This window comes from Pholcus phalangioides, unplaced genomic scaffold (assembly GCF_987345545.1).
Source record: "Pholcus phalangioides strain wild (caught in Gottingen) unplaced genomic scaffold, Ppha-v1.0 ptg000011l_1, whole genome shotgun sequence".
Lineage (NCBI taxonomy): Eukaryota > Metazoa > Arthropoda > Arachnida > Araneae > Pholcidae > Pholcus > Pholcus phalangioides.
In genome coordinates, this window is record NW_028301604.1 from 12,166,916 (window position 1) to 12,180,825 (window position 13,910).

The 13,910-nt window shown below is 38.1% G+C and overlaps 1 protein-coding gene across 3 annotated transcripts in view; it reads right to left on the reverse strand.

Annotated features, from left to right (window-relative positions):
• Window positions 1–13,910, reverse strand: part of LOC149080070 (uncharacterized) — a 114,509-nt gene that overhangs the window by 53,218 nt on the left and 47,381 nt on the right. For all 3 annotated transcript variants that reach the window (XM_089239025.1, XM_089239024.1, XM_089239026.1), the window contains exon 5: window positions 2,973–4,691. In XM_089239025.1, coding sequence (XP_089095151.1) covers window positions 2,973–4,691 — 1,719 coding nt within the window. The remainder of the gene's footprint in view (window positions 1–2,972; window positions 4,692–13,910) is intronic.

The following is a 13,910-nucleotide window of genomic DNA, read 5'->3' on the forward strand; positions in this document are numbered from 1 at the left end:
CATTTTCAAAAAATCAAGTCTCTCTTCATAGTTTAAGTACCGTATTCCATCAAGAGCACGCGTGGCTTTTTTTCTACACCCACTCGACCAAGTGAATGTCCCTCTGTAAGTATGGTCTCCAAAACCTAACGGCATACTCCAATCCAGGACGAACTAAGCCCCGGAAAAAGGGTAAGAGAACGCAAAGAGAACTTTTAAGAACGAAACCGAGCATTCTGTACCCTTTTCAACCACTGCTGAGCAATGTTCAGAAAACCCAAACCGCTCGTCAATGAGGATTCCCAAATCGGTGACCCTAGTGGCATCCAGAATGACACCTCCATCCAACTCGTAAGTGAGACGTGGGTTGTTTGAACACAAAATGAGCGACCGTGCACTTGTCAACGCTAAAGGTCATACTCCAATTATTAGTCCATGCTGCGATCATATTCAAGTTCATCTGGAGCTTCTTCCTTTCGCTTTGATTCCCGACTACCTCTCATAAGCTTCATGTCATCTGCGAATTTGTTCACAATCCCATTAATACCCTGATCGAGCTTATCAATAAAAGAAATGAAAAAGAATGAGACTAAGGATACTTCCTTGTGGGACTCCACTTTTAACACACCTGTCAAATCAGAAAATTTCCCATTTTCCATAACCCGCTGTGACCTATCCTGCAACCACCATTCTATCCAATTCAACAAGTTGCTCCCAATCCCGAACCCGTACAAACGTTTAAAGAGTTGACCATGTTGGGACCCGATCAAATGCCTTCTGAAAATCAAGATAAAGAGCGTCGAAATTTTGTCTTATCCCAAAGCTTTAGAGTCATTTGATCATAGAAGCAAAGGAGGTTAGTTACGCATGACTTCCGCTTCCTGAACCCATGCTGGTTTTCCGACATCACACTATTTTCGTCCATCCACCTCACCAATTGCCTTCGGATAATAATTTCCAAAATTTTCGAGAGAGAGCTCGTCAAACTCACTGGACGATAATTCGACACGGTTTCTTTACTATTTGAATATCCGAACAACAGTAATAAGCTTCTAATCCTCTGGGACGATACCCTCAGCAACACTACTTCTGTAAATCCGTGTAACTGTCCCCAACAGTTCATTAGCACATTCCCTAAGGACTCTAGGATCCCTGTGCTTTTCTTGCACATACATTTTTTTAGAAGTTTCAGGACTTTCCCTTTTTCACTTGAATTTCGTTGAGGACTTCGTCACTCCATGAAATGCCGGTACTTTGAATATCGCCTTCACTATTAAAAAGACGCGAAAAAGTCATTTCAAAGCCTTCACTATTAAAAAGACGCGAAAAAGTCATTTCAAAGCCTTCACTATTAAAAAGACGCGAAAAAGTCAGCGAAAAGTCAAAGTCAAACGCGAAAAAGTCATTTCAAAGCCTTCACTATTAAAAAGACGCGAAAAAGTCATTTCAAAGCCTTCACTATTAAAAAGACGCGAAAAAGTCAGCGAAAAGTCAAAGTCAAACGCGAAAAAGTCAAAGTCCAACGCGAAAAAGTCAAAAAGTCAAAAAGTCATAGTCGCGAAAAAGTCATCATCATACGACAAGTACTACACGTAGCTACATTGCTTTCTGCCCCAGAGCCTTCTATCGAGAGGAGACCAACCGTCCCCTTATATACATTATTGGCGTACCTGAAAAAGAATTTTGGGTCAGAGCGAATGTTATCTGTCAACGTCAGCCTTTTCTAGTGATTATGCAAATTATTATAGTTCTTAAGGGTGAGCCATGTCTATACTATTCATTATGTGACCGGAATAGTACAATCTAAAAGCAGTAAATCATGGTGCATTTTTTTTTAAACAAGACAAAAAAATAAGTTGAAAGAGATCAGAATTATTTGCTTGATGACTCTTCCAACTTTCGAGAGCCTCATATTTTCTTGGGAGTTTTCAGTACAATGTTCAGCTTTCATGAGCTTATCTTCGCCTCGAGCTACACTTGATCTTTACACAACAGCATCTTTCATACAAAAAATGAGATGAATATCACTTTTATTTCTAGAAAATGAACACCAAATGCAGTTTTTTTTTTGAATATCTGAATGGATTTTTCCTTTGCTATTTCATTCGATATTTTTGCATCAGGGGAATTGACTTGCGAATTTTACGTCAAATATAGTTTAACAGGGATAGGAATTATTTGAATTTAAATAAATAATAATAATCCTTAAATACGAAATTTAGTAAGCTAAATGTTTGTTTTTTTGCATTGATGCGAATTTAGGTGAAAATAAGTTTTTAAATATTGCATATCCTCACAAGATTAATGCTATTAAGGACGTATGCTTAATTGGTGTTGGAGATCCAATGATATGTTAGATCGTGCGATTTCTATTTCGACCCAGCGCTCATAGAGCTGAAAATAAAGATAAAATTTGAATGATAAACATAGAATGATGTTCTTCCGATTGGCAAACAGGACTAGAAAAAATACCTAATGCTGTGTATGAAATAATGTCTTAATTGAATATAGATAATACTTTAGGTGAATCAAGTTCGTCACGTTAGCTATTATGCCTGTGAGTGTTTAGTCTAAAAAACATCTTACTTTTAATGTATCTGTATGTTGGAGGTGAATGGCACCATGTCACAAAGGGGAAATCTTACAGCGTTTCAAGATTTTTTATGGTATGTCTTTCTATGGAGCTCGTTTCTTCTATAAAGTGAATATCTCTGTTATTTATTGAAATACGACTTAGTGTCTTAACACCAATGTGTAGTGTAACGGAAGTACTGTAAGTCAATAGCGTTATCTCAAGTTTGATGAAAATGTACATAGTGCCCTTTTACCTCCGTTATACAGATATATTTCATCAAAATTTCAATGGATTTAAAAGGTTATGAGTATGATTTAAATTTTATTTAGAAAAGTATGTTTATTTATCGTTATTTTGGAGAGAAAGTTCTGCTTGGTTGATTTAAAAATTGTAAATTTGTACTATAAATTGACCATACCTGTGTATCCACTGGCGCATTGGCAAAAGTAAAGCTTCGTAGGTGAATTTATGCAAGTTCCTCCATTCTTGCAATAAATCTTAGATGAGCAATAGTCCACATACTCGCAGTTGGTACCATAGTATCCATCATTGCATTTGCATGAATATTTAACGTGCGTAATACGCTGGCAAGTGCCTCTATCCCCACAAGGGTTTCTATTACAAGGATTTATTTCTGATGCGCACATGAGTCCATGCGAACCTTGTATTCCTTCACACATGCATACATAGGTGCTTCGTGATGTTCGTTCACATACTTCTCCCTCTACGCATGGATCACCATAACAAGGGTCTTTATCTTCACATAAAAGCCCCCAGTATCCTTCAACGCATGAGCAAAAAGAATTGTGATCATCATCCATTTCACAAGTTGCTCCATTTTGACATGGATCTGTCAGACAGCTGTTTGTGTATTGACAAAATGGGCCAAAATAGGGGGGTGGACACGAGCATGCGTAATCTAGGAGTTCGGTGATTTTACAAGTTCCACCGTTGTAACAAGGTTTTGAACATTTTTGCTCATTCTCGCATCGGTCTCCATTGAAGCCCTTTGGGCAAGAACAGGAAAAACTACTCCCATTTAGAGGTTTGCATGAACCACCATTTCTACATGGAAATGATAGACAAGGATCTTTCTCTGTACAATCAGGTCCATAATAGCCAGCGGCACATAGACATGAATAACCGTGGTTGAAATCAACTTTGCAGGTTCCCCCATTTTGGCAAGGCTGTACAATACATGGATTTTTATCTGGACTTACCGTCATTAACTCACAACTCTTTCCATAATAATCTGCATGACACACGCATGAATAGATATTTTCTAATTCTATTTCGCACGTACCTCCATTTTTACATGGGTTTTCCGCACAAGGATCTTCATAATCACATTGCTCCCCATAATATCCATTAGGACATATGCACAAGTAATTTTCATAAGGTGATTTCATTGCACACGTACCTCCATTGTAGCATGGTTTTTTGTAGCAATAATCAATATTTTCACAATACTCACCAGTAAACCCCTCTGGGCATAAACATTTGAAAACAGTAAAATTCACCGAATGGCAGATGCCTCCATTTTGACACTGACCATCAAAGCACGGCTGTGCGATCTGACAGTTATCCCCAGAATACCCGGTACGACATTCACAAATATACCGAAAATCACTCACGGTTCGACAAACTCCATCGTTAAAGCATGGATTTGAGTAGCAAGGGTCTGCTGCATCGCATATTTTCCCCGTGAAACCCTTAGGACAAATGCACGTGTACATGTCATTTCTTACACTACACGTTCCCCCATTAAGACATGGATTCAAAGCACACGAGGCTTCATTTTCGCAATGTGAACCAATGTATTCTTTTGGACATATACAAAGATAACTTCCACCGCTTATCATCTCACAAGTGCCCCCGTTTTTGCACACAGGGTTGTTACGCATGCAAGGATTGTAAATGTCACAGTTATGGCCCGTAAAATCGTCATTGCAAATGCAGATGTATTCGTTATGAGTGATGTTTTTGCATATTCCATTATTCTTGCATGGTTGTTGGACACAATAGTTGTAGAGTTCGCAGTGATTTCCGTAGAAGCCAGATTCACAGTCACATCGGTACCACGGCTGTTTGCCAATGACGATGCATTCACCGGTGTTACACATATTTTCAGTGCACGCTGTAAAAATAGAAATTTTCACATTAATATAATGAAATAACTATTTGAATGAATATATTCAACTATTATTTTAGGAGAGCTGGTGCATAAGTCATGGCAGCAGTTGTTATATAATGCTGGATCAAATTTCGAAACATACAAATAAAGAAAGCAGTCCCACCGTTAAAAGTCGTGGTTTCGTAACAGGTGGACCAACGGGGCCTGAGCTCAGGAACTTGAGTCAAATAGGGACCTCGAAATTATGTGTCTGAAACCATTTTGCGTACCGTGCTACACAAATACGCGCACAAGTAGCATAATACAATTATTACTTTTTCAGACTCTCTTATCATCCGTACACTACACATAACTTGCATTGTTCATACTTCTGTAGCTATTGAGCCGTTGATCCTAGAGGCATACTTCTGATTAGAAGAAGTATCCAAATAACGTAGCAAAAAAATTCCACGTTTCCAAGTGATTTTTGATTTCAATCACGCTGAGATATTTGAATTCAAAAAACGCAAAAAGTGGGAAAAACAGCATAAAGGTGGGTAAAACGCGTTTTATCTTATTATTCTTATACCCTCCCCCACATTTATCCTATTAATCTTATATCCTTATTCCCCCCAACTTTTCTCCGTTTTTAAATTCAAATGAAACAGCAAATAATGCACTCAGAAACTTGGATTTTTTTGTTGGCCTCAAGAGAGACCAAAAACTTTGAGGTTTTTGAGGACAGGGTGACCAAATAAAGCGTTAATTTTTATATTTTAATAACTATACATCCCCTTGCAATATAAATGACTTACCAGAGGTCTACACATTATTTGGATACTTTTTCTAATTGGAAGTACGATCAACGGTTCGCCAGTAATTTGCGGTGCGTGCTGTTAGCTATGCATCCTGTATACAGTTATATTATTCTAAAATTTCACATACTCTTGACAAAAAATAGTTGTCGCATGACTTATGCCCCCAATCATCGTATACAGGAAATATATATGACAGAATATAAAGTATAAAGAATAGGAAAAGAAGTTAGATGCAAAAATTACCAGGAGTCCGGAAGTCACCGTGGATATGCCACCATCTCTTTAAATGCAGGGTGGTCACAAAATAAACTTTGCCGATATACGATTGCTTGCGTCCTGCGCCGGCATTTATGGCACTATAGGTACCGTTCCAACGCCATTCATGGTTTTTCATTGCTCCGATTACTTAGTAATACATGAAAGTGAGTGTTGCCATTTGAATTTTTTGAAGTTTTGTTGTAGAATAACTACAGAAGAAGTGTGATCGTAACCACGAGAGATAGAGTTTCTCTTCATTCTCGAGAGCATACTTTGAAACTTATATATCTCGAACTTCGTTCACATTCGTTGATTTTTGCTTCCACTAGGGACTGATACATTGGCAAAGTTATTTCATGACCACCCTGTATATTTAATGGTAGAACTTCAAGTCTAAGACCATTAAAAAAATTGAAGAGTTATACTTTGATAAGCTGAACTGCTCGGTTAAATTATAGTTCCCCATTTTTGAAGTTAATTTTAACGTATCATATATGCGCCACATCAGAGGTAAGCTCCGTAAGCTAGACAATTACATTTTCTTAAACGCACAAGCGTTGCAGAGCATTCATTCAGGAAAATACTGTTATAAAAAATAAGAATACTGTGATATCTCAGGATATTTAACGTTTTTGAGATCGTGGAACACCAAGAATGCGCTTTACTCGTAAGTGTTATGCATGTTATTACTCGTATTGGTATGTTATTATACACATATAATTTTTTATACGGATATAATCTAAGACAGCGTTTCTCAACCTTTCTTGTCTTGAGGATCAGTAGAATGCCTGAAAAAATTCGACTGACCCTCTAACTCACTGAATAAGGGTCTAATTTTTCATTTCAATCCATGTGAATATAAACACCATTTTTGGCATGTAAAGATTTTTTTCTATTGAATTATTTTTATTTAATTAAATTATATTTCCACATCTATCTGCAGACCACTTGTTGAATCCTCACGGACTACCTCTAGTCCGCCGACCATTGGTTGAGAAACGCTGCTCCAACACAAAGGCAATCCCTTTGTGTTCCAAGGACTTTTTGTGCCAATAAGATTAATTTTATGGACCCCACTATGAAAATGAAATGGCTACGGGCCCCTTAAGAAAATAATATTCAGAATATAGAGCAATGTAAAAAAACGGGTTAACTTTTTCCCCATCTAAGCTCACGGACCCCATGAAATCTCTCCAAGGACTCCCAAGGGGTTCGTGGGCTTTTTGTTGTCTTTGAATAACATTTCTCAACCTATGGTCCACGAAGATGGAACACGTGGTTCGCCGGCATACTTGAAAATCGAATTCCAATTAAATAAAAATTATTAAATTTTATGTAACTAATACGGTATTAATGATATTCAACTAAGTTCGCGCGCGCGAATAAAAAACTAGACTGAAGTAACTGTGAATCCGAAGATGGAAATTTCACTATTTTGGGAAACAAATATCATCGTATTATTGTATAGAGTCCACGGCAGCGTATAATCCGCATGTGAAAATTTCATTCAATTAAAAATACAGAGGCAAAGGCTCAAGCAAACAGCCAACGAGGTGGCTGAAAAAAAGCAAAAATGCCAATAAAAATATGGATGTCAAATATATTAAAAAATTTAGGGAACCAAAATAAGAGCAGTTTTTATGAAATCCTAAATGGATAGGGTTGTTCGTCACATTTTTGTAAAAACGTGTTTATAAAATAACTTACATGTAAATAATATAACGAATAATAATATGTGTGTGTGTGTGTTTATAGTGTAACGTATTTAAAATTTTTTATTAAAATTTTTTAAATATTTATTTCCATTCAAAACTTTAAAAAAAATCTGCGTGAGAATCTCGCGCATCTCAGTTTGGCATGACTAGATTTACCTCAATTGAATTAAATTTTAATCATTTGAAATTGAATTTAGAAATTTTAAATAAGATGGATCTTGGCCGTTATTTTTATTAAACTCCGCCCCCCCCCCACTTGAACTTGACTCATTAATTGATCCCTTAAACCTCAAGATACCATCCACCTCGTAGAATTCTAACGAGTTGCGTCATATGGAATCATAATTAAACCCACCGTAAATCCCATGTGTGGCAGATATGCTCAACAAAAATGGAAAAAGAAAGCGTTCCACTTTTTTGTGATAAATTTTCTCTCCCCTCACAGAAATTCACTCTTATATCGCTATAGAAGTTTCACTTAAAAAAAAAAAAACTACAGGTAAGACGCAGCGGTACATAATCCGCATTAAGAAATTCTTCAACGTATAATCTGCATATTGTACAAAGGAAAATACGGTATTTTCGTTCTTAAATAATTATTGAAATGAAACTTTCAATCATAAGTTCAAAAAACTTCCGTTACTGTACTTTGTGTACTATTTTTCATTCGAATGAAAAAAATATTGTAAAATGCAAATAATGACAGCAACAGAACAAGGATTATGTTCTCAATTGACAGATGGTGAAGACACATTTGAATTTAAATAATTATCATAGGAACATCTCACTCAAGTATTTGTGATTATAAATGATGTTTATACAGGGTGGGCAAAAAGTCCGTAGAAACTTTAAAAATTCATAAAAACCGGAAAAATAACCGAAATAAAAAACGGTTTGCAGGGTTAGCATCGCTAGGTCACCGGAATTTTTTTAAGCCAGGAAAAAATAACTAAAAAAAAGCCAATAGATGGCGCTGGTATGAGCGACTTCGGCGGAAATATGCAAATGAGACGGTTATAAAAACTGGCGTTCTAATCCACAACCAGTTCACCGTTGCAAAACCTTGTATGTGAACAAGAATGCTGAGTGCGAAGTATAAAGTTTTATAGATGAAGTTGTTTTACGTGAACCAGGAATCAGCGACCATTGCCTTGCGTAAATTCCGAGTTCAGAAGAATGTGAGGACCGGAAAAGGGCCTTTAACAGCGACAGGCTTCATAAAGCTTGTTCAGCGGTTTGAGGAAACTGGAACACTGGAGGATCGTGTGAGAGAGCCGGACGACCATGTTTAAGGAAGGCACGTTCACCAAATGTTGCAGCCAAAATGGAAGCGTTTGCGTCCGAATCAGCTGCAGGGACCAGCAGTGCTCGTGAAGCTGCCAGACGCTTGGCCTTACCACGATCCTTGCCACGCAATATTCTTCATAGAATCCTTGATATGTACCCATACAGATTGCAGTCGTGCCATGAACTTTTACCAGCGAATAGCGTACATAGGGAAGCATTTGCGAGGTAGGCTTTCTCCAAAATCGAACAGAACCCTACCTGGGTCTTCAACATCTTGTGGTCAGATGAAGCTCATTTTTCGCTTAATGGCGAAACCATAACTGTCGCATCTGGGCGACGTCTAATACACGTGAGTACACGCAGAAACCATTGCATTCCCCAAAAGTGACAGTGTCATGGGAGGGGAGTGAGGGGGCATTGCCCCCCAGCGTCAAAGGTGAAGATGATTGATCTAATGCATATATGCATATATGAATTGACATCATCATCATCATCGTGCCCTCCAGAAATAATGACCGAGCCCCTCAGGTTTCCAAGTCTATCTCCGCCTAAGGACAGTGTGGTGTGGGTTCACAGGTTCGTTCATCATAGGACCCTTCTTCTTTGAAACGCAGTGTCCAGTAAATGGGTGGAAAACTGCTACGTTGAATACGCAGTGTTATTTAACGCTTCTGCGCGAGAAGGTCGTGCCATGTTTGGGTGAGAGATGCGCTTTCTACCGTCACGTTTACGCAGGATGGAGCAACTAGTCACACTGCTGCTCCTGTCAAGGCATTCCAGATACAGATGTTCGGAGAAGACAAAATCATTAGCAAGCGTTGCAGGTTCCCATGGCCTCCTCGATCTTCAGATTTGACACCGGCAGACTTCTGGTTATGGGCATATTTGAAATCCCGGGTGTATCGATACGGTCCATCCAATCTGTCGAAACTGAAAGATGCGATCCGCCGAGAGGTTTCATGTATACATCCGGACCTGCTGCACTATGCCGTTGCTGGATTTGTGACTCGCCTGCAATGTGTTATCCCCTGTGGTGGTGGTCATGTAGCACACATAACTGTAATAAACGATTTGGAGGCATTCTGCTCGTTATTTGCGTATCTTTTCTTTGACTTGTGTACGTCAGCGCCACCTAGCGGCTGTTTTTGTGTTTTGTTTCCTGCCGTAAAAAAATACCCGTGACCTTAGCGATACTAACCCTGCAAACCGTTTTTTATTTCGATTATTTTTCCGGTTTTTATGAATTTTTAAAGTTTCTACGGACTTTTTGCCCACCCTGTATTTGTAGGTTAGTAGGCGCTGCAATGAACCTATCAAGTAAACCCTCTATGGTCCGGTGTATATTCGAATACACTATACGCGTACATGGCAAATACAGGGCATCCATAATTGAAAGACCCTATTTTAAAATAGCCTACAGGCGAAACCAGTCATCAGAAAATTGCGAAATTTTGTGGAGGACTTCATGAAGTGATCGAAATTTGTTTCAGGAGGAAAAAAATTAGTTGCACATGCCGCCATTGGAGGGCGTTTTATTAAAAAATTACACATTTAGGCAAACGTTTACAATTTTAACAATTGTTAAACACTTTTACAATTGTTACTGCAACAAAACATGTTCCACATGATGGCCATCATTTTCAGATACCATGTGATATCGCAAGAGGGCATGTTCCACAACTGGCCGAAGTGTGTGCGGGGAAATGTTCAGCACGTGGTGTGAAAAATGCTGCGTTTAAAAAATCTCACCAAATTGAAGTAATTAGAAATAAAATTTAGAGTATCAACTATTCGACTTCGCTAAGTAAGATTTTATCTGTTTATAGATAAGAACATGAAATAAAGTAAAACTGTATATTTTACCCTTAATTGGCGATTGTAACTAATCAAAAAATCCACGCTAATCAATTAAATGAGTATGTTTCAATTAAAAATATCCTAACAGCACTAATTTACATCCGTTCGTGTCAAAAATTTTTAATACGTCTTCATGAGAGTAAACCATTGAGGGTTCTAATACAATACAAATACAACGCCACAACAGGCAAACTGCCCAACGAGGTGGCTGACTTAAGAACATCATGGATCTCCGAGCCATTTTTTGGAGACCCTACCTACTACTACTACACCACACATGCACCCCCCCCCCCCCGCGGAACCCCCCAACGAATCGGTACATGCGGGAATGTGCGTGTACGTGTAGTGAAACCTGACGTGAAGTTTTTTGTTTCTCTGTAATGCTTGTTATGTGTAGTGCTGCCATCTGCCACCAGTTTTTCTAACTATGAGTGAAGTGTTATGATTGAATGATTTATCGTTGTAGGACTGTTGTTCTCTGTGACGAGACTTTTTAACGGGGAGATCGGCTCGCATTTGCGCCTTGAAGTTGGGAACCACAGAAAACCAACTTCAGCCCACCACCACTGTGGGGTTCGAACCCGGATCCTCGCATCGCGAGTCCGTCACTATAACCACTCGACCACCACAGCGGCAACGTTGAGCACGTTGAGAAAAAAACAAAAACGTGTCCTGTAATTCAATTTTTAAAATCTGGCAACTTTATCCATACAACACAGTGGTTCCCTTGCCCTAGTGGACATGTATCCGGGGCTCCGCAGAATAGTCTAACAAATAACCACATTATGGTATTGAATGAGCGCACATTAATAAGGACAGCTCACCGTATCACCCCAAAGAGTCGCGATGCACACTTTGGGAACTACTCGTATAGCGTGCAAAAAAAAAAAAATACATCAATCGACATTTAAGGTCCATTCACGCGTGTCAAATAATTTAGTAGTTAACTACTATATTTACTACGACTAGTAGTTAAAGTCGTCAAGTACTTTAAAATGTATGCACACGCAGGGCCGATTCTGGACATTTTTCAAGTGTAAGCGAATAATATTTTGGTGGTATAAAAAAATCACCCCTCCCCTTCAGTTGGCATCCTAAAAAATCGCCTCCCTTCAGTTGGTGCCCTAAAAAATCGGCCTCCTTCAGTTGTCGCCTTCTGCGGTTGCGTAGATCGCAGGATTCAAGATCCGGCCCTCTGCAGAAGTTAAGGGCCGTTTACATACACACATATGCGTGGCCTCGTATTATCCAATAAGCATTCACTAATTGATTACTTACATTGGAACAGATTTTAGTATTGGGCGACTACTTAACTACTAGATCACTTGACTAATAAATTACTCGACGTGTGCAAATTAGCATGAAGCTACTAAGAACGAAAACAAGTCGAAGAACAACTCGCGTGTATGAGCAAGACTACTATAGTAGTCTTGAGCATATACACGACCGGTCTTGAAATGCAGTGTTTTTATAAATTTTTCCTCATAATCTTTGATTGGACCATGTGTATGCACAAGACTACTATAGCGGTGTTGCACATACACACTTGTTTTTGCTCGCAATAGCTTCTAGTAGAAGCTATAGAGTTTGCTTTTATAGAGTTTGGTTCACACATAAATCAAACTACAACGTGTACATTAGAAACGTTTAGCTGAACGTTATTTCATCGGGTATCCTGCTCTCATATTTGAAAAATGACTCGCTCGTCAGTGTGTTTACGCATACGTATCAGATCAGCAATGCGATGCAATCATCCAGTCATCGTAGGCTAATGACTGAACGCGTGCCTCTTTCTTTTTTGTCCTTTCATTTTTGTTGCATGAACAACATGAATAGTGTCAGTTACTCTTTTTCTGAAGGCTAGTGTTAATGTACCCTTGTCGGAAAAAAAAAATGAGTCACTTTTTTTTGCCTCTCTTTGCCTCAGAAAAGACATGACTGTTTTGATGGCGCGATTTCCTGTTTGCAGGTCTTCTCTTTCATACATACATTATAGTAGCACATATCTATAATGTGTTGTTTCTTGAATAGGAAAAAGGCGAACAACAAAGAACATTCAACGCGGAAAAAGATATTTCTACACGAATAATTATCATCGAATGTGATTAAAAGACGAAATAAGACCTTGAAAGAAAGAGAGAGAGAGAGAGAGAGAGAGAGTTAGAGCTTCTGTTCTTTTCCATAAAAATGGAGGGTGAAAAATAATTAAGCTCAAAGTATAACGGAACAAAATGACAGCCAGAGAAAAGAAACATTCAAAGATGGCTACTCTAATATAATGTGGTTTTAAACAGATTCTTTTTGTTTCTGAGTTACGGAACAAGAGTTTATTGGAGTTTTTAATTTACGAGAAATGATTAAAAAAATTAATTATAGTGATTTTCCGTAATAAAATCGTGGCTTATACAGGGTGCATAGCTACCACCACGAATTCCATTTTACTGGCGAACCGTTGATCCTAGAGGTATACTTCCAATTAGAAAAAGTTTCCAAATAATGTGTAGAACTCAGATGCATTTATTCCATCTATGGAAGCTATTTTGCTAAAATGTTTTGTAACATGTGTTTCAATAGGAATACACATTTCAGGCAAAATAAGGTATCCACCCAGCTGATAAAAGAAATGAAAAATTTGCACATTCGTGCTTCTGGCATGCGGGGGACGATATTTAAATTCGAAAAACGAAGAAAAGTTGTGTTTTATCGGGTATATTGCATATTTTTCCTGTTTTTTTCCAACTTTCCTCCGTACTTTTTTGGGGAAGAACATCATATAAACTAACGGAAAACGTTCTTAACCCTTATTTTTATACCGCTCTTTACCAATTTTTTTCAATTTTCAAATTCAAATATCCCAATGAATATTTCACTTAGAAAAGTGAAATTTTTTGTTGGCATCACGAGAGACAGGGAAAAAATTTTCTAATTGGGTTTTTGAAAAAGCACATTGTATTCGTATAAAAATTTATTTTTTTTATTTTAATAACTATACACACAACCCCTTGCAACATGAATGGCGCATCTGAGTTGTACACGTTATTTGGAAAGTTTTTATAATTGAAATTATGCCTCTAGGATCAACCGTTCACCAGTAAAATGCGGTGCGTGATGGTAACTATGCACCCTGTATAGCTATTAAAGTTAATTTTAGCCAGTGGTGGATATGTTTGGTTTTCTGCCTATATGTATATACAGGGTGATTATAAAAAAACTATCCCGACATATGGGCCCCTAACTATCATATCATTCACAGAAACTGAATGAAATTTTGGCATAAGGTATTTTGAGGTATGCTCTCAAGAATGATA